Here is a 21,704-nt window from a genome sequence, read left to right on the forward strand (position 1 = left end):
CCATCATATGGATTTTTAGGTGCAAAATTGAAAGTGTTATTATTTTTAGAATGTGATGAGGAAAAAACATAAATGCAAAAACTGAAAAACCCTCCGTCCTTAAGGGCCAGAGCATTTTTTGCACATCTGACCACTCTCACTTTAAGCATTAACCCCTTAAGGACCAAGCCCATTTTGACCTTAAAGGAGTATTCCAGGCCAAAACTTTTTTTGATATATCAACTGGCTCCGGAAAGTTAAACAGATTTGTAAATTACTTCTATTAAAAAAATCTTAATCCTTCCAATAGTTATTAGCTTCTGAAGTTGAGTTGTTGTTTTCTGTCTAACTGTTCTCTGATGAGCTGTGCAGTTCCTATAGGGATATTCTCCCATCATGCACAGCTCCCGTGACGTGACATCATCATTGAGCAGTTAGACAGAAAACTTCAGAAGCTAATAACTATTGGAAGGATGAATTTTTTTTTATAGAAGTAATTTACAAATATGTCTAACTTTCCAGAGCCAGTTGATATATATAAACAAAGGTTTGGCCTGGAATACCCCTTTAAGGATGAGGCAATTTTATTTTTGCTTTTTCGTTTTTTCCTCCTCGCCTTCTAAAATCCATAACGCTTTTATATTTCCATCTACAGGCCCATATAAGGGCTTGTTTTTTTGCGTTTTTGCGTTAATTTGTAATAAAACCTCTCATTTAACCATAAAATGTACAGCAAACCCCCCAAAAAAATTTTTAGGGCGGAAAGTTAAATGAAAACCAAAATTTTGCACATTTTGGAGGGTTTCGTTTTAACACTGTACACTTTTCGGTATAAATGACGTGTTCTTTATTCTGCGGGTCAATACGATTAAAATGATACCCATGGCTAGATACTTTTATATTTTTGTACCTCTTAAAAAAAATCTAAAACTTTTTGCACAAAATCAGTAATCTAAAATCGCCCTATTTTGACCATCTATAACTTTTTCATTTTTCCGTATATAGGACGGTATGGGCCTCATTTTTTGTGCTGTCATCTGTACTTTTAATCAATATCACATTTGCATATAAACAACTTTTAGATAATTTTTTTATAATTTTTTGGGAATAAAATGTGACAAAAAAAGGTGCATTTTTGGACATTTTTACATTTTTTACGTTTACGTCGTTCACCGTACGAGATCATTAACATTATATTTTGATAGTTTGGACATTTACGCACACGGTGATACCAAATATCTAAAACTTTTTGCACAAACCCCCCCCCACATGTGACCCCATTTTGGAAACTAAACCCCTCACAAAATTTAATGAGGGGTGTAGTGAACATTTACACCCCACTGGCATTTGACAGATCTTTGGAACAGTGGGCTGTGCAAATGAAAAATTACATTTTTCATTTTCACAGACCACTGTTCCAAAAATCTGTCAGACACCTGTGGGGTGTAAATGTTCACTACACCCCTCATTAAATTTTGTGAGGGGCTTAGTTTCCAAAATGGGGTCACATGTGGGGGGGGTCCACTGTTCTGGCACCACGGGGGGTTTTGTAAATGCACATGGCCCCTGACTTCCATTCCAAACAAATTCACTCTCCAAAAGCTCAATGGCGATCCTCCTCTTCTGAGCAATGCTCACTGTACCCCATATTACATTATGTGAGGGGTGTCATTTTCAAAATGGGGTCACATGTGGGGGGGGGGGGTTCCATTGTTCTGGCGCTATGGGGGCTTTGTAAACGTGGCCTTCAATTCCGGACAAATTTTCTCTCCAAAGCCCAATGGTGCTCCTTCTCTTCTGAGCATTGTAGTTTGCCCACAGAGCACTTTACATATGGGTTATGTTCTTACTCAGAAGAAATTGGGTTACAAATATTGGGGGTCTTTTTTTCTATTTTCCCTTGTAAAATGAAAAATGTAGGGTAACACCAGCATTTTAGTTAAAAAAAAATATGTTTTTTTCATTTTCCCATCCAACTTTAACGAAAATTTGTCCAACACCTGTGGGGTATTAAGGCTCACTATAGCCCTAGTTACATTCTGTGAGGGGTGCAGTTTCCAAAATGGGGTTACACATGGGTATTTATTTTTTTGTGTTTATGTCAGAACCGCTGTAAAATCAGCCACCCCTGTGCAAAATAACCAATGTAGGCTTTAAATATACATATTGAGCTCTCACTCCTGAGCCTTGTTGTGCGTCCGCAGAGCATTTTACTCCCACATATGGGGTATTTTCGTACTCAGGAGAAATTGTGTTACAGATTTTGGGGGGTCTTTTTTTTTCCTTGTAACGCTTGTGAAAATAAAAAGTATGGGGCAACACCAGCATGTTAGTGTAAATTTTTTTATTTTTTTACACTAACAGGCTGGTGTAGACCCCAACTTTTCCTTTTCATAAGGTGTAAAAGGAGAAAAAGCCCCCCAAAATGTGTTGGCCTGCTCTGCCCGGAACTACAGTGGCTGGACAGAGCGGGGGAACTGAACTTTAACTCCCCCCCACATCCGATCTGCTATTGGTCAGTCGCTTTTGACCGACCAATAGCAGGGATAGGAGGGGTGGCACCCCTGCCACCTCACTCCTATCCCTTCAAGGGGATCCTGGGTGTCTTGGACAACCCCGATCCCCCTTATTTTCCTGGTCACCGGAGACCCATATGACCCGGAATCGCCACAAATCGCCGGTGTGAAGTCTTAAAACCACCCTGGGCACTGGCACGGGATGCCTGCTGATAGATATAAGCAGTCATACCGAACCAGTCCCTGCTCGGCGCGCGGGACCAAAATTCCCACAGGCGTACAGGTACGGCATTGGTCCTTAAATACCAGTACTTGTACCAGTACCTGTACGCCTGTGGTCCCTAAGTGGTTAAAAGGGTTATCCAGGGGAAAAACTTAAACTCCATCCACAGGATAGGGAATAATAGTCTGATCGCTGGGGGTCCAACCACTGGGACCCTGAACACTGGGATCTCCGCAGGTTCTAGCTACTCACTTTACCAGTCTCCTGAGTGCCCCAGCCCCCACCTTTGGAGACTGTAAATAAGGGATATGTTTTTTTTTCTCACGGATAACCTCTTTGAGGGACAAGTAAAGTTAGTGAAAAAAATAAATAACATTACCATTTTTCCTACAGAATCATGAAGTTCCATGTAGCAAAGAGGAAGTTTAAGGAAACTTTGCGCCCATATGATGTGAAAGATGTGATTGAGCAATATTCTGCTGGCCATTTGGATATGTTATGCAGGATAAAGAGCCTCCAAACACGGTTTGTAAAAAGCATGTTTCCTTTTTAAAAATGTCTTCAAGTAATAATATTATATATCTAAAACTGTAATGTTATTACATTGTTATCAAGACAACCCTTTTCAATATTCCAAAACATCTTTGTAATATTTGGTTAAGGATATGTGCTAAATGATTTAAAGGCTTAACCCCTTAAGGACGAAGCCCATTTGGGCCTTAAGGACGCAGACAATTTTATTTTTACGTTTTCCTATTTTCATCCTCGCCTTCAAAAAATCATAACTCATAACTCACTTTACCATAAAATGTATGGCGCAACCAAATAAATACTATTTGTGTGGGGAAATTAAAAAGAAAACCGCAATTTAGCAAATTTTGGAAGTTTTCGTTTTCACGCTGTACAATTTACGTAAAAATGACATGTGTTCTTTGTGTTCTTTATTCTTTGAATCAATATGATTAAAATGATACCCATCAAAATATACTTTTCTATTACTGTTGCGCTTAAAAAAAATCGCAAACTGCTTAACCAAATTAGTACGTTTAAAATCCCCTTATTTTGAAGACCTATAACTTTTCATTTTTCCGTATAAGCGGCTGAATGAGGGCTCATTTTTTGCGCCGTGATCTGTATTTTTTATTGATACCATATTTGCTTATATAAAACTTTTAATACTTTTTTTTATTAATTTATTTTGGAATAAAATGTTATAAAAAAGCAGCTATTTTGAACTTTTTTTTTTTTACGTTCACTCTGTTCACCGTACAGTATCATTAACATTTTATTTTAATAGTTGGGATATTTACGCACGCGGCAATACCAAATATGTAAATAAAATATTTTGTTTACACTTTTTGAGGGTGAAATAGGCAAAATGGGGCAATTTACGTTTTTATTGGGGGAGGAGGTTTTAAAAAATTTTTTCCTTTTTTTTTTCTTTTTTTTTTTACACTTTAATGGTCCCCATAGGGGACTATTTATAGCAATCATTCGATTGCTAATACTGTTCAGTGCTATGTATAGGACACAGCACTGATCACCATTATCGGTCATCTTCTGCTCTGGTCTACTCGATCGCAGACCAGAGCAGAAGACCCCGGGAGACGGCCAGAGCAAGGTGAGGATACCTCCGGCCGCCATGCTGGATGATCGGATGGCCGCGGCAGCAGATGCCGTGATCTGTATTGATCACAGCATCTGAGGGGTTAATGGCGGACATCTGCGCGATCGCAGATGTCCGCCATTACGGGCTGCTATCGCTCCGATGCTCGCGGTTATGCATAGGACGTAAATGTACGTCCTGGTGCATTAAGTACCACCTCACCAGGACGTACATTTATGTCCTTCGTCATTAACCCCTTAAGGATTCAGCCCATTTTGGCCTTAAGGACTCAGACAATTAAATTTTTACGTTTTCATTTTTTCCTCCTCGCCTTCTAAAAATCATAACTCTTTTATATTTTCATCCACAGACTAGTATGAGGGCTTGTTTTTTGCGCGACCAGTTGTCCTTTGTAATGACATAACTCATTATATCATAAAATGTATGGCGCAACCAAAAAACACTATTTTTGTGGGGAAATTAAAAAGAAAAATGCAATTTTGCTAATTTTGGAAGGTTTCGTTTTCACGCCGTACAATTTATGGTAAAAATGACGTGTGTTCTGTATTCTGAGGGTCAATACGATTAAAATGATACCCATTATTATGTACTTTTATATTATTGTTGCGCTTAAAAAAAATCACAAACTTTTTAACCAAATTAGTACGTTTATAATCCCTTTATTTTGATGAGCTCTAACTTTTTTATTTTTCCGTATAAGCGGCGGTATGGGGGCTCATTTTTTGCGCCATGATCTGTACTTTTGTTTGATACCACATTTGCATATAAAAAACTTTTAACAAATTTTTTATAATTTATTTTTTAATAAAATGTATTAAAAAAGTAGCAATTTTGGACTTTTTTTTTTTCGTCCACGCCGTTCACCATATGGGATCATTAACATTTTATTTTAATAGTTCGGACATTTACGCACGCGGCGATACCAAATATGTCTATAAAATTTATTTTTTACGCTTTTTGGGGGTAAAATAGGAAAAAACTGACGTTTTACTTTTTTATTGGGGGAGGGGATTTTTCACTTTTTTTTAACTTTTACTTTTACATTTTTTTTTATTTTTTTTTACACTTGAATAGTCCCCATAGGCAATTGGTGGCAGGAGACAGGTAATGGGACCCTCCGTTTTTGCTCACAGACATGATCCAGGGGTTCCATGAGCCCCTCTGAGTTACTAAGGAGCTTTTACTTTCACTTTAGATACTGTGATCGGCATTGATTATGGCGTCTAAAGGGTTAATGACCAGCAGTGGCGGAATCATTACTGTCTGTGACTAGCAGATAGTAGATGACAGTCACTGTTCTGAAGAGAGCACAGCTCCTGTGCTTGCTTAAAAGATGCTTAAAGGGGTTCGCCGCTGCCTTAACTTACTTTTGGCAGTTGGTTAGTTCTGTGGCTATATGTTATTTTGCCTTTTTTTATGTTGCTAACGGTTCTGTATGTGGTGTTTTACTTACCGTATATACTCGAGTATAAGCCGACCCGAGTATAAGCCGAGACCCCTAATTTCAACCCAAAATCCCAGGAAAAGTTATTGACTCGAGTATAAGCCTAGGGTGGGAAATACCTCATCCCCCCCTGTCATCATCCAGACCCGTCATTAACATCCTCATCATCCCCTTGTCATCATCCCACACATCCCCCCTTCATCATCCCCTTGTCATCATCCCACACATCCCCTTATCATCCCACACATCCCCCCTTCATCATCCCCTTGTCATCATCCCACACATCCCCTTATCATCCCACACATCCCCCCTTCATCATCCCCTTGTCATCATCCCACACATCCCCCCTTCATCATCCCCTTGTCATCATCCCACACATCCCCTTATCCCACACATCCCCCCTTCATCATCCCCTTGTCATCATCCCACACATCCCCCCTTCATCATCCCCTTGTCATCATCCCACACATCCCCTTATCATCCCACACATCCCCCCTTCATCATCCCCTTGTCATCATCCCACACATCCCCTTATCATCCCACACATCCCCCCTTCATCATCCCCTTGTAATCATCCCACACCCCCCCCCTTCATCATCCCCACCCCCCTTCATCATCCCCACAACCCCCCTTCATCATCCTCTTATCATCATTCGCCCTCAGTGGTCTTCAACCTGCGGACCTCCAGAGGTTTCAAAACTACAACTCCCAGCAAGCCCGGGCAGCCATCGGCTGTCCGGGCTTGCTGGGAGTTGTAGTTTTGAAACCTCCGGAGGTCCGCAGGTTGAAGACCACTGCGGCCTTCAACATGCGGACCTCCAGAGGTTTCAAAACTACAACTCCCAGCAAGCCCGGGCAGCCATCGGCTGTCCGGGCTTGCTGGGAGTTGTAGTTTTGAAACCTCCGGAGGTCCGCAGGTTGAAGACCACTGCGGCCTTCAACATCATCCAGCCCCCTCTCACCCCCTTTAGTTCTGAGTACTCACCTCCGCTCGGCGCTGGTCCGGTCCTGCAGGGCTGTCCGGTAAGGAGGTGGTCCGGTGAGGAGGTGGTCCGGGCTGCTATCTTCACCGGGGGCGCCTCTTCTCCGCGCTTCCAGCCCGGAATAGAGCCGTTGCCTTGACAACGACGCATCTGCGTCGTTGTCAAGGCAACGTGACTATTCTGAGGCCGGGCCCGAAGCGCTTAGAAGAGGCCTCCCCGGTGAAGATAGCAGCCCGGACCACCTCCTCACCGGACGACCTCCTCACCGGACAGCCCTGCAGGACCGGACCAGCGCCGAGCGGAGGTGAGTACTCAGAACTAAAGGGGGTGAGAGGGGGCTGGATGATGTTGAAGGCCACAGTGGTCTTCAACCTGCGGACCTCCGGAGGTTTCAAAACTACAACTCCCAGCAAGCCCGGACAGCCGATGGCTGCCCTGGCTTGCTGGGAGTTGTAGTTTTGAAACCTCTGGAAGTCCGCAGGTTGAAGACCACTGCGGGTGGGGGAGTTCACTCGAGTATAAGCCGAGGGGGGTGTTTTCAGCACGAAAAATCGTGCTGAAAAACTCGGCTTATACTCGAGTATATACGGTACCTTTTTTCCAGACCCGGAAGCTGGTTTCTTCATTTGCTTCCTGCCTTGCCTCGACCCTTTGTTTCTTTTCTTCCGCCGCCATCTTGCCATCGGGACGTCACCGTGGAGGGTGGTGTGTTGGAGGCCGGCCTGCCCCTCGCTCCGTACGTGCCTGCCTCCCGCGCGGCGGAATCCTCAGTCATCATCAGCGCGCACCCACCTTACTTTCAGCCCAAAGGCTGTCTGGGCTTGCTGGGAGTTGTAGTTTCACAACAGCTGGAGGCACCCTGGTTGGGAAACACTGCCATAACAAACCTTCAGGAGCTGTCCAGCGCTCCGGGACTCACCTCTGGCCAGGTTAGGGTTAACAATCCTCCAGCGCGTCAGGCCCGATGCTGACATCACTATGGCACATGCACAGATGATCCTCCGGAGCAAGAGGACCAACTGCGCATGCGCCCATCACGGCATCCGATTCTCCGAAAGCAGCTCAATCTGCATTCAGCTTAGAGGATTCCGTCACGCGGGAAGCGGGCACGTACGAAGCGTGGAGCAAGCCGGTCTCCAACACACCACCCTCCACGGTGACGTCCCGATGGCAAGATGGCGGCGGAAGAAAAGAAAAAAAGTGGTCGATGCAAGGCAGGAAGCAAATGAAGAAACCAGCTTCCGGGTCTGGAAAAAAGGTAAGTAAAACACCACATACAGAACCGTTAGCAACATGAAAAAAAGCCATAATAACATATAGCCACAGAACTAACTACCGTAACTGCCAAAAGTAGGTTAAGGCAGTGGAGAACCCCTTTAAAGATTCAGGGCGTACAGATACGTCCTTGGTCCTTAAGTACCAGGACACAAGGGTGTACCAGTATGCCTTTCATCCTTAAAAGGTTAAAGGGGTTGTCTGATGAAAACTTTTTTCTAGCAATGGGCCAAGAATGACTAATAACATAGTCAGTCTCCGTTATCGGTGCTGTGTCTCTGACAAACTTCCCCTTGACAGAACTGCAGATGTGACGAGGCAGGAGCTGAGCGCGCTTCATACCCTGTAGGTCCGGTAAAATAATGTATACAAAAATAAACATAAACATTTGTGGCATAGCCATGTGCAGCAATGTCCAAACTATTAAAATATAACATTAATGAAACTGTGTGGTGAATTGTGTAAACTTAAAAAAATACCAGTCCAGAATTGCTGATTTTGATCATTTTATATACCAATAAAATTTTTTTATAAAAAGTGTTCAAAAAGTTCCATAAAAAAAGTTGATACTGATAACGTTGAAATTTAGAAATCATGGAGCAAAAAATGGAGCCCTCATACAGCCTCATATATAGAAAAATAAAAGTATTATAGGGGTCAGAAGTGGACAATTTTAAGCATACAAATTTTCTTACAAAAAGTTATAATTTTTTTAAAAGTAGTAAAATAAAACCTATATAAATTGGTTATTGTTGTAATCATATGGACATATAGGTATTCAATATAGAAGTCATTTTTACTACAAAATGAAATGTGTTAAAACTAAACCCTCCAAATTTGCTAAATGAAAAATCCCTGCATTCTTAAGGGGTTAAACTTTGTTGTCTTTTAATTTTCCATTATACTGAATAAATTATGTTATGCTTTATTTTTCATGTACAGGGTTGATCAGATTCTTGGAAAAGGACAAATAACAACAGATAAAAAAAGTCGAGAAAAAAATGTACAGGAAATTGAAGCAGGAGATGACCTCAGCATGTTAGGCCGAGTAGTTAAAGTGGAGAAGCAGGTAAAGATTAATAAATAATGTTTTGTATTTTATTTTGTTACAAATAAAGAGGCTGTATGTAAATAAAACCTTTTGTACTGTGAAATAGTATTTGCCCCTTTCTTGATGTCCTATTTTTTTTGCACATTTCAGATCATCAAACACATTTTAATATTACAAAGATAACCAAAGTAAACACATGATTCAATTTTCAAGTGTAAATTACTATTAGAGAAGCGAGTACTCGGCAATGGAGGGATGAGTGGTCTGCGTTAAAATGGTGTCGGGGATACTGTAGTGTAAGCTCGGAGGTGCGTTGCGCTATAGACACGGGTACAAAATGACTTATGTAGAGAAAAACTTCAGCACAGCACTCACCCTTTAGTTGCCAATGAAGTGTAGTTTATTTAAAAGAACACATCAGTACAGTGAATCATAAACTACACTTCCGTACAAAAAGAGAGAGCTGCCGGCACAAGTGGCTTAAGAATCAGGCATTGGCAATGCACAGTGTAAGAATAATCAGCGCTGTGATGTGGATATAGTCCTGAAAGTGTCCTGAGGTGCTTTCCCTCTATAGAAGCTAAAGTGGCAACAATATCAACAAGAAAGAAACTGAAGGGGCACTCACAAGTCTTTTTCCATTCCGACCTTTATTGAGAAGGTTTTACAGCAGCGGGGCAGATCTTCATGCCACGTCGTACCAGGTACAGATCATGTTGGTAATAGCTATTTCACGCCGCTCCGGGCGCTTCTTCCAGACCAGAAGCGCAAGAAAGTTTATTTCTTGTTGATAAACTACACTTCGTTGGCAACTAAAGGGTGAGTGCTGTGCTGAAGTTTTTCTCTACATATGCAATTTTCAAGTGATAATTTAATTTATTATGGGGAAAAAACTTCTTGACCCTATGTGACAATGTAATTGCCCCTACACATAACAGATTTTGCCACCCTCAGCAGCAACAACAGCAATCAAGTGTTTGCGATAACTTACAAAGAGTCTTGCATATCACTGTGGATGAATTCTGGCTGGCCTACTCATCTTTGCAGAATTGCTTTCATTCAGCCACATTGGAGGGTTTTACAGGTCATGCCACAGCATCCTAATCTGATTCAAGTCCCGTCTTTGACTAGGCCATTCCAAAGCCTTCATTTTGTTTTGTAAGCCATTCAGAGGTGGACTTGCTGGTGTGTTTTAGCTTTAGCTCACATGGCCAGATATTCAGAATTTCTTAGTAGAGAGCAGAAGTCATGGTTCCATCAATCATATCAAATCATCCAGGCCCTGAAGCAACAAAGCAGTCTTAGACCATCATACTACCAACACCATATTTAGCTGTTGATATGATATTCTATTTCTAAAATGCTGTGCTACTTTTACGCCAGATGTAATGGAACACATATCTTCAGAAAAGTCCACAGAATATTTTTCCAAAAGTCTTGGTGATCAGCAAGATGTTTTTTGGAAAAAGCAAGACAAACCTTCATGTTCTTTTTGGTCAGCAGTAGTTTTTGCCTTAAACATTAACTAAGGCAAAACAGGCCTGCAGTACTTTGTTGTTGTGGGTTCTTTTATGACCTCTTGGATGACTCTTTTCTGTGCTCTTGGGGTACTTTTGGTAGAGAGGCCACTCCTGTCATGGCTCACTCTAGTCCAAATTATCTCCATTTGTGTATAATTACTCCCACCATGGTAAGCTGGAGTCCCAAAGCTTTAGTAAATTGCTTTGTAACCATATCCAGACAGATAGGTGACAATTACGTTGTTTTGTATCTGTTCCTGAATTTTGTTAAATTGTGGCATGATGTCTTGCTGTTTTGAGATCTTTTGACCTACTTAACTTTATCAGACAGGTTCTATTTAAGTGATCAGTTATCAGGCCTAGCTGTGGATAGTGAAATTGTACTTACCTTTCAAAACACTGTTATTAACCACAGTAATTCATGATTTAATACGGGGGCAATTATGTTTTAACATAGGTGGCTATGAAGGCTCAGATATTTTTTTTCCATAATAAATGTTCGCTTGAAGTCTGCATTTTGGGATTACATAGATTATTTTTGTAAAAATAAAATTTGTTTTATGATCTGAAACATTTAAGTGTGACAAATGAGGAAAGGGGCAAATGCTTTTTTTTTTTTTTTTTTTTACAGCCATGCAACATGTGGCTCAGACTCTGTAAAACAAGTAAAAGCTACTCATACTTGTCAGAGGATCAAACAATCCTCTCTACTGGTGGTCTGTCTAGGCCGTTCAAAGCCTGTTCGCTGTGTGTGTGTGTGTGCTCTTGTGTAACCACTGCTCCCACCACCTTCTAACAGCTGGGTCACAACAGTCTAGGTGGTGGGCAATTTGTCATCTGCTTATCTCTGTCCAGTGAAGTGCCGCCGTCAAAGTCTAGTCACACATAGTGCATCCGCAGCGTATTTGGTGCTGCGGATGTGCTACTGCCCGTCCCTAGAGTGTTCCTCCAGCTTTGTCCATGTGTCCTGCTCGCAGCACAGGGGCACATAGAGGAAGCTGCTATTTGCCTGCACGCATGTGCAGTGTACTCCAGACATTGCGGCCACTCTCGGCCAAGCTCAGGGAACTGGGGGAGTGGTTGCGATGTCTGAAGAGCTGCACATCCACACGCGACTCGCAGCTCCCTTTGTGTCTGCTTGTAGTGGCGGATTGCTGCTGCGAGCAGGACACATGGGCACAGCTGGAGGCACACTTTAAGAACGGGCAGTAGCGCATCTGCAGTGTCAAATACGCTGCAGGTGTGCTTCGTGTGACCCTATCCTTCATAGAGACAGGTCTAGCAGTCAATGGTTTTTTAACAAGAGGCACAGTACCCAAAGGAAGCCTCTAAAAGCCTTTTTATCAGGCAGCAGGTAAAGCACTTTAACACCCTTTCTTAAGCAGACCCAGTATCTAATCAGACCACAAGTGTAATCATTTACATACAGGGGTGTGGAAATAAAAAAAAACTACTTGTCCAAGGGACTAAAATGGAGCAGAATCTACTTGTCCCTCATAACGGTTCACTTGTCCTGGTACAAAACAATTTTAACCAAAATAGTATGTAAATAAGGTCTTCATTAATAAAAAGAAAAGTGGAAGGGGTCCAGCTCCTGGGTAAAGGTATCCAATAAAACTTAACCTTTAATGGCAACTATTAAAACATGGAAAATCGCCACTAGGTGGCAAGTGACATGTCACTTAAAAATGAATACAAAAAGAAGATGAAACGCCGACGTGTTTCGAGCAGTTGCTCTTAGTCATGACTAAGAGCAACTGCTCGAAACGCGTCGGCGTTTCACCTTCTTTTTGTTTTCATTTTTAAGTGACATGTCACTTGCCACCTAGTGGCGATTTTCAATGTTTTAATAGTTGCCATTAAAGGTTAAGTTTTATTGGATACCTTTACCCAGGAGCTGGACCCCTTCCACTTTTCTTTCTTCAGTTTCACGGGGAGTGGCGGCTCCCTGCCTCCGTGCTCCAGGACTATTGCCTGATGCTTGACACCTATGGACTTTGGTGAGCTGATCTATCTCTTTGTTGTTTCTCTGCTTCATTAATAAAAACTTAATAGGCAGACCAGTATGTCAGCCCATTAGGTGGAAGTCCGCCCCATTAAAGGAATACTGCAGCGCAAAATAACTTATCCCGACTGCTGGGATCTATCACTTATGGGAATATGTTATTTTGCACTAAAGTGAGTATTCCTTTAACCTCTTCAGGACGCAGGGCGTATGCAAACGCTCCCTGCATCCTGAGTCCTTAAGGACGTAGGGCGTATGGGTATGCCCGTGGGAATTCCGTTCCCCGCTGCTAGCCAATTCGGGGTCATACGGGTCTCCAGTGACCCAGAAAATAAGGAGGATCAGGGGTGTCCAAGATGCCCCCGGTCCCCCTAAAGGGATAGGAGTGAGGGTGCCACCCCTCCTTTCCTTGCAATTGGTCGGTCAGTAGCCAATAGCAGATCAGGGGCGGGGGGGGGGTTTAAAGTTTGGTTCCCCCGTTCTGCCCACCGACGGTAATCTGGGCAGAACGGGGGAACTGTAGTGTGACTGGCGGCAGAGGTGGAGGTCCCTTACCTGTGATCGTGGCGGCGAAGACGTGCGGCTCCCTGGTACAGACTACGGAAGCCGGTGAGTAGTTGCCTAGCAACATCTGGAGGGCTACAGTTTGGAGACGACTATACAGTGGTCACTAAACTGTAGCCCTCCAGATGTTGCCTAACTACAACTCCCAGCATTCCCAGACAGCCGTTTGGGCATGCTGGGATTGTAGTTTTGCAAGATTTAGAAGGGTACACTTTGGAGATCACTGCACAGTGGTCTCTAAACTGTGGCCCTCTAGCAGTTTGCTGTCTAGGCATGCTGTGAATTGTAGTTTTGCAACATCTGAAGGGCCACAGTTTGGAGATCACTGCGCAGTGGTTTCTAAACCCTGGCCCTCTAAATCTTCTAAATCTAAAACTACAACTCCCAGCATGCACGAACAGGAAAAGGCTGTCTCACCATTCTGGGAGTTGTAGTTGCGTACCTACAGCTGTTGTATAACTACATCTCCCAACGTGTCCTTCGGCAATCAGTACATGCTGGGAGTTGTAGTTTTGCAACCGTTGGGGGCACACTGGTTGGAAAATACTGAGTTATATAACAGAACCTAATTGAAGGTTTTCCAACCAGTGTGCCTCCAGCTGTTGCAAAAGTGCTACTCCCAGCATGCACGGTCTGTGTGTGCATGCTGGGAGTTGTAGTTTTGCAACAGCTGGAGGTTTTCCCCTCCCATGTGAATGTACAGGGTACATTCACATGGGCGGGTTTACAGTGAGTTTCCTGCTTCAAGTTTGAGCGGCGGCAAATTTTCTGCCGCGACGCAATCTCCTAGCGGGAAACTCAACATAAACCCCCGCCAGTGCGGATGTACCCTAAAAACACTACACTAACACACAATAAAGGGTAAAACACTACATATACACCCCCTTACACTGTCCCCCCAATAAATTTAAAAAATGTATTTCCAACATGGAGCCTCCAGCTGTTGCAAAACAACAACTCCCAGCATTTCCGGACAGCCACTGAGTGTCCAGGCATGCTGGGAGTTTAGCAACAGCTGGAGACACCCTGTTTGGGAATCACTGGTGCAGACTATCCATACAACTGGCCTAACACTAACTGATCCTCTATAAATCCATTTATTTACAGGTGAGGTCTGATGAGTGTCTATACTGATTGTAGGTTTTTCGTCTCCATACAGTTTCTATAGCAGCATAAATAAATTCAGAACAAAACTTGACTACCAACATGAATATAGATCCCTGCCTTAACTACACAATATTGTGTATAAACCAGAATAGAATAAAACCCCTCAATAAATACAGAACTCAGGCCTGCCCTCCTAAATAAATAAAAACCATAAAAAGGACTAAATAAATATAGACCATAGACATGGGACGACTGACATGGAAAAGGACTTAGGAGTCTTAGTTAACGGTAAATTTAGCTGTAGTGACCAGTGTCGGGCAGCTGCTGCCAAGGCTAATAAAATCATGGGGTGCATCAATAGGGGCATAGATGCTGACGACAAGGAAATAATTCTACCGCTGTACAAATCACTAGTCAGACCACACATAGAATACTGTGTACTGTACTCGGCACCAGTGTACAAGAAAGATATAGTGGAAATGGAGAGGGTTCAAAGACGGGCAACCAGAGTAATACGGGAAATGGGAGGACTACAGTACCCAGAAAGATTATCAGAATTAGGGTTATTTAGTTTAGAAAAAAAGGCTTAGGGGGAGACCTAATAACTATGTATAAATATATCAGGGGACCATACAGAGATCTCTCCCATGATCTATTTATACCCAGGACTGTATCTATAACAAGGGGGCATCCTCTACGTTTAGAGGAAAGAAGGTTTCTACACCAGCACAGATGGGGGTTCTTTAATTCTCTCCCGGAGGAGGTGGTCATGGTGAACTATGTAAGGCTGGGTTCACACTACGTTTTCTCCCATACGGGAGCGCATTCGGCAGGGGGGAGCTAAAAGCTTGCGCTCCCGTATGTCACCGTATGCGCTCCCGTATGTCATTCATTTCAATGAGCCGACCGGAGTGAAACGTTCGGTCCGGTCGGCTCATTTTTGCGCCGTATGCGCTTTTACAACCGGACCTAAAACCGTGGTTGACCACAGTTTTAGGTCCGGTTGTAAAAGCGCATACGGCGCAAAAACGAGCCGACCGGACCGAACGTTTCACTCCGGTCGGCTCATTGAAATGAATGACATACGGGAGCGCATACGGTGACATACAGGAGCGCGAGCTTTTAGCTCCCCCCTGCCGTATGCGCTCCCGTATGGGAGAAAACGTAGTGTGAACCCAGCCTAATAGAGTTCAAAAAGGGGCTGGATGCATTTTTGGAGAGTAATAACAATACTGGTTATGTATACTAGATTTATAGGGACAGAAGGTTGATCCAGAGATTTATTCTGACTGCCATATTTGGAGTCGGGAAGGAATTTTTACTTCTAGTATGAGGGTTTTTTGCCTTCTTCTGGATCAACTCAACTCAATAGGGACTTATTAGGATTATAGGTTGAACTTGATGGACCTACATCTGAATAAATATAGACCCCAGAAACCCTAAATACATTTAGACCCCTAAATAAATACTCAAAAAAGAACATCTAGATACAGATGCCAGATCCCCTAAGCTAATAAAGCTCCCCACACCAGAACTCATACCCTTATCAATCAGCTACCCTTGTCTCATTAGCCTTGCTGCTCTGCCATTTCAACAGTAAAAGGACCTGCATACAGATTGCCATGTGACCTGTTATGCACAGGTACTTTAACCACTTATGCCAAGGTAATTGGAAACATCAGTTTTGGGACAATTTTAGAGGGGTACTGTCACGAATCGGCAGGCTGGAGGTGGATCCTCTGTGCCAGAGAGGGATTGGCGTGGACCGTGTCGGTGGACCGGTTCTAAGTTGCTACTGGTATTCACCAGAGCCCGCCGCAAAGCGGGATGGTCTTGCAGCGGCGGTAGCAACCAGGTCGTATCCACTGGCAACAGCTCAACCTCTCTGACTGCTGAGATAGGCGCGGTACAAGGGAGTAGACAAGAGTAAGGTCAGACGTAGCAGAAGGTCGGGGCAGGCGGCAAGGTTCGTAGTCAATGGTAATAGCAGGAGGTCAGGAACACAGTAAAGGTAAACACAGAAGAAGCTTTCTCTAGGCACTAAGGCAACAAGATCCGGCAAGGAAGTGCAGGGGAAGTGAGGTAATATAGCCAGGGAGCAGGTGGAAACTAATTAGGGTGATTGGGCCAGGCACCAATCATTGGTGCACTGGCCCTTTAAATCTCAGAGAGCTGGCGCGCGCGTGCCCTAGAGAGCGGAGCCGCGCACGCCAGAGCATGACAGCCGGGGACCGGGACAGGTGAGTGACTTGGGATGCGATTCACGAGCGGGCGCGTCCCGCTATGCGAATCGCATCCCCGCCGGCAATGTCAGTGCAGCGCGGGGACCACAGTTTTAGGTCCGGTTGTAAAAGCGCATACGGCGCAAAAACGAGCCGACCGGACCGAACGTTTCACTCCGGTCGGCTCATTGAAATGAATGACATACGGGAGCGCATACGGTGACATACGGGAGCGCGAGCTTTTAGCTCCCCCCTGCCGTATGCGCTCCCGTATGGGAGAAAACGTAGTGTGAACCCAGCCTAATAGAGTTCAAAAAGGGGCTGGATGCATTTTTGGAGAGTAATAACAATACTGGTTATGTATACTAGATTTATAGGGACAGAAGGTTGATCCAGAGATTTATTCTGACTGCCATATTTGGAGTCGGGAAGGAATTTTTACTTCTAGTATGAGGGTTTTTTGCCTTCTTCTGGATCAACTCAACTCAATAGGGACTTATTAGGATTATAGGTTGAACTTGATGGACCTACATCTGAATAAATATAGACCCCAGAAACCCTAAATACATTTAGACCCCTAAATAAATACTCAAAAAAGAACATCTAGATACAGATGCCAGATCCCCTAAGCTAATAAAGCTCCCCACACCAGAACTCATACCCTTATCAATCAGCTACCCTTGTCTCATTAGCCTTGCTGCTCTGCCATTTCAACAGTAAAAGGACCTGCATACAGATTGCCATGTGACCTGTTATGCACAGGTACTTTAACCACTTATGCCAAGGTAATTGGAAACATCAGTTTTGGGACAATTTTAGAGGGGTACTGTCACGAATTGGCAGGCTGGAGGTGGATCCTCTGTGCCAGAGAGGGATTGGCGTGGACCGTGTCGGTGGACCGGTTCTAAGTTGCTACTGGTATTCACCAGAGCCCGCCGCAAAGCGGGATGGTCTTGCAGCGGCGGTAGCAACCAGGTCGTATCCACTGGCAACAGCTCAACCTCTCTGACTTCTGAGATAGGCGCGGTACAAGGGAGTAGACAAGAGTAAGGTCAGACGTAGCAGAAGGTCGGGGCAGGCGGCAAGGTTCGTAGTCAATGGTAATAGCAGGAGGTCAGGAACACAGTAAAGGTAAACACAGAAGAAGCTTTCTCTAGGCACTAAGGCAACAAGATCCGGCAAGGAAGTGCAGGGGAAGTGAGGTAATATAGCCAGGGAGCAGGTGGAAACTAATTAGGGTGATTGGGCCAGGCACCAATCATTGGTGCACTGGCCCTTTAAATCTCAGAGAGCTGGCGCGCGCGCGCCCTAGAGAGCGGAGCCGCGCGCGCCAGAGCATGACAGCCGGGGACCGGGACAGGTGAGTGACTTGGGATGCGATTCACGAGCGGGCGCGTCCCACTATGCGAATCGCATCCCCGCCGGCAATGTCAGTGCAGCGCTCCCGGACAGCGGGTCTGACCGGGGCGCTGCAGGGAGAGAAACGCCGCGAGCGCTTCGGGGAGGAGCAGGGACCCGGAGCGCTCGGCGTAACAGGTACTCTGGTGGAAAACTTTTTTTTTTAATCAGCTGGTGCCAGAAAGTTAAACAAATTTGTAAATTACTTCTATTAAAAAATCTTAATCCTTCCAGTACTGCTGAATACCACAGAGGAAATTATTTTCTTTTTGGAACACAGTACTCTCGGCTGACATCACGAGCACAGTGCTCTCTGCTGACATCTCTGTCCATTTTAAGAACTGTCCAGAGTAGGAGAAAATCCCCATAGCAAACATATGCTGCTCTGGACAGTTCCTAAAATAGACAGAGATGTCAGCAGAGAGCACTGTGCTCGTGATGTCAGCAGAGAGCACTGTGTTCCAAAAAGAAAAGGATTTCCTCTGTAGTATTCAGCAGCTAATAAGTACTTGAAGGATTAAGATTTTTTAATCGAAGTAATTTCCAAATCTGTTTAACTTTCGGGCACCAGTTGATTTTAAAAAAAAAGTTTTCCCCTGGAGTACCCCTTTAAATCTGTGGGTAAACTTGGGCCCTCCTGTATTCCCGAGTGGGCCCCCAAGCCTCAAGTGGATACTAAGATAGCATTAACCAAGGTAGTATACCCTCCTAATGCTACCTAGTTGCCACTTAACTATGTCCCTGGGCATGTAATGAAGATATACAGTAGATCCATAACTAGTTTTACAAGTATTGATGTGTTATATGTTTGTATTATTATTATCTTTTTTTTCTTTTGTAGGTACAGTCGATTGAGTCAAAATTAGACAGCCTACTTGATATTTACCAACAGGTCTTAAAGAAAGGATCTGCCTCAGCACTGACACTGGCATCCTTTCAGATGCCCCTATTTGAATGTGAACAAACTTCAGATTATCAAAGTCCAATAGACAGCAAAGATCTGTCAAATTCTGCACAGAACAGTGGATACATAACCAGATCAGCTAGTGCCAACATCCCTCGGGGGTTACAGTTTGTACTCACACCAAATGAATTTAATGCACCTGCTTATTATAGATTTAGTCCTACCTTGGACAGCCAAGCAACGCAGTTGTCAGCAAACGTAACTGTTCCTGGACCTGTAAGTGAACCTGTAACTGTGGTAACAAACAATATATCAAACCAAATAAGCCAGGCCTCAAAGCCAACAGCACCAACAACACTACAGATACCAGCTGTATCTCCATTGAAACATATCAACAAACCAGAACGAATTCATATTATTCCTATGACTACAAAAGAGGATGTTTGTGATGTTACCTCCTGCCTTGTTGCCTCACAAGAAAGCGTACAGCCTGCACAACCCAGTTTAACTAAAAATTTTATAAGGCGGAAAAGCCTTGAAACAAATAGTGGGGTATTGTCTTCAGTTCCTTTTACACACAAGGATTTTGGCAAATCAATTTCTGTGCAAAATCTGATTCAATCCACAGAAGAACTAAATGAACAGCTATCATGCAGTGACTCAAGTGTCTCAAGAGGCAGCCAGGAAACATACCAACAATGGAGGGAGTCAAAACTTTTTATTGCAGATGAAGAGTTGGAGACAGAGACTGAAACATTTGACGCTGCCTCTGAGCCAACAGTGCAAACTACATTGTTATCTGACTCTTTGAGAACTGGAATAGCAAGATCATCTCAAAGCATTAGCAAAACTAGGGATGGTACACAAACCCTTAGCCCTCCACATGTCAAACACAAATAACGTTTTTATAGAGTTTACAGTTCCTTTAGTCATTCATATCACCGCATGATCTGTTTGGAGCGCGTTTACAATTAGCAGTGCAAGAATCGGAAAAAGAACCTGAAAGGAAGTTCTATGAGCCAATCTCTCCTGGTTGCATGAAAATGCATGTTTTACATAAAGGCTAGAAATGTAATGAAGATATGTATGTATCTTTAACCCTATAAACTATTGAATACTGTATACAGTGGTTGGTTTAAATGCCCACTCACCTATAAAGTCAATGACACCAAATGTTTTAATGTGATTTAAAAGTAATATTTTGGGAGCCCTACATTTTTATGGTACTGTTCACAAATTGCATAATCTAAAGCACTTTGAATCTAGATGGAAAAACTATTTTATCTGTCCAAAACTAGAAATATATGGTCGTGTTTACAAGAAAAGGATGTTACAGCTGCTAGCATTTTACCAAGGAAAACAGTAACATTGGACCTTAACCGCTGCTAGTTGTGACAAGATGACACATACACATTCATTCATTTCAGTCATTTAATGCACATATAACAAGAATGTTCATTTCTGTATATTTTGGGGTGAAATAGTGTTGTGACAAGCATACAGTTGGCACATCACGTTCAGGTTCTTCTTGTCATAGGAACATTCTTTTGCTACGAAGATTTATAATACATGAAACAAATCACTGCAGTCTTAACCATACTAAATGCTGTAAAAACTCTTTCATGAAGGACGTGACCTGTTTACTATGAAAAAAATGTTCTGCCTCCACATTTCTTTTTAAAGTATTCTTGGATGTTAAATGATAGGCTTGTTATGTGAACGTACTTACATACTGTATATTGTATATATGGTGTCCATGTCTAAGGAACCTGCTTCAAGGGACATCAATTTAGAAAACAAATTGATAAGAACTAAAGCCAATTTCATATTGCTTTTATTTTTATTATTTCTTTTTTCGGTTGGCTACGTTCTGACAAAGCCATTCTTAGTAGATATTGAAATATATTCTTTTATTAAGGGGTAGATGACAGAAAGTCCTCTCCCTATACTGAGATGACGTTGTTGCAAATGAATTATTGTGTTCTACTGTTTCTCCGACATGAACAAAGATTGAATGATCAATTCTGAAAGATGTCTGAAGCACAAAACCTTATTACTGTTTGCCATTTCAGATTGCATTTCGGGGTACCATTTCATTAGTAACATTTTTGCTCTTACTAAAGCTTGTTTACTAATAATAATTTTGTGACATTATCTAAGGTAGCTCAACATCTCAGCTCGTATTAGAAATAACTTATTTTGAATGTCTGCATCCGTTTAGCCAAATAACTATTCTGTACATTGAAAAGTATTGTACAATGTATACAACTATACAAGTTTTCCTTTCATTTTATTTTAATCAATGTTTCACGTGCCTTTATTTCATTGTACATTGCCATATCTCATAGGTCTGCATTTTGATTAATAGATGATTGCAAAATATAAAAACAAGTTTTTATTTAAAAAGAAAAAAGAAAAAAATTGTTTCTGTTACATTTTCTCCATCATTAGACAATGCAGGTACCCTTAGTTTATTTTATTGGTAAATGATCACAAATAACTTGGTATACTGTATTTGCCTTAAATGAAATGCTTAAGAGCTTGAAATTTACTAGTTTTAATTTAATTTATTTAATAAAATTTTGTGCACATAACTGCGCAATTCTATGGATCATATATAAGATAATATATGGAATATTTTTTTCTGAAAGACGTAATAAAACACAAATATGTTTTAGTTTGTTTGTTTTTTACAATCCTGATATTTTTGTATTACAGTTTAATATAAAGGGAATGAAGGGTTTAATGCAGTCACACTGCACTGAGTAAGTAAGAGATGAAGAAAGACGCACTCACCCTTCAGTATATGTTCATATGTGGAAGGATCCTTTATTTCATATTGAATCCTTGAGAAAAAGACAGCGACGTTTCACACACCGTGTGAAA

The 21,704-nt window shown here is 42.6% G+C and overlaps 1 protein-coding gene across 5 annotated transcripts in view; it reads left to right on the top strand.

The window, feature by feature from the left end:
• KCNQ5 (potassium voltage-gated channel subfamily Q member 5) overlaps positions 1–21,489 on the top strand; it is a 638,117-nt gene extending 616,628 nt beyond the window's left edge. For 3 of the 5 annotated variants that reach the window (XM_056565866.1, XM_056565867.1, XM_056565869.1), the window contains 3 exons: positions 3,112–3,243; positions 8,990–9,116; positions 18,756–21,489. In XM_056565866.1, the coding sequence (XP_056421841.1) occupies positions 3,112–3,243; positions 8,990–9,116; positions 18,756–19,718 (1,222 nt within the window). In that variant the 3' untranslated portion in view covers positions 19,719–21,489. The remainder of the gene's footprint in view (positions 1–3,111; positions 3,244–8,989; positions 9,117–18,755) is intronic. The other 2 variants (XM_056565871.1, XM_056565870.1) reach the window with 1 other exon arrangement.
• The last annotated feature ends 215 nt before the right edge of the window (positions 21,490–21,704 follow it).

Source organism: Hyla sarda, chromosome 3 (genome assembly GCF_029499605.1).
Source record: "Hyla sarda isolate aHylSar1 chromosome 3, aHylSar1.hap1, whole genome shotgun sequence".
NCBI lineage: Eukaryota > Metazoa > Chordata > Amphibia > Anura > Hylidae > Hyla > Hyla sarda.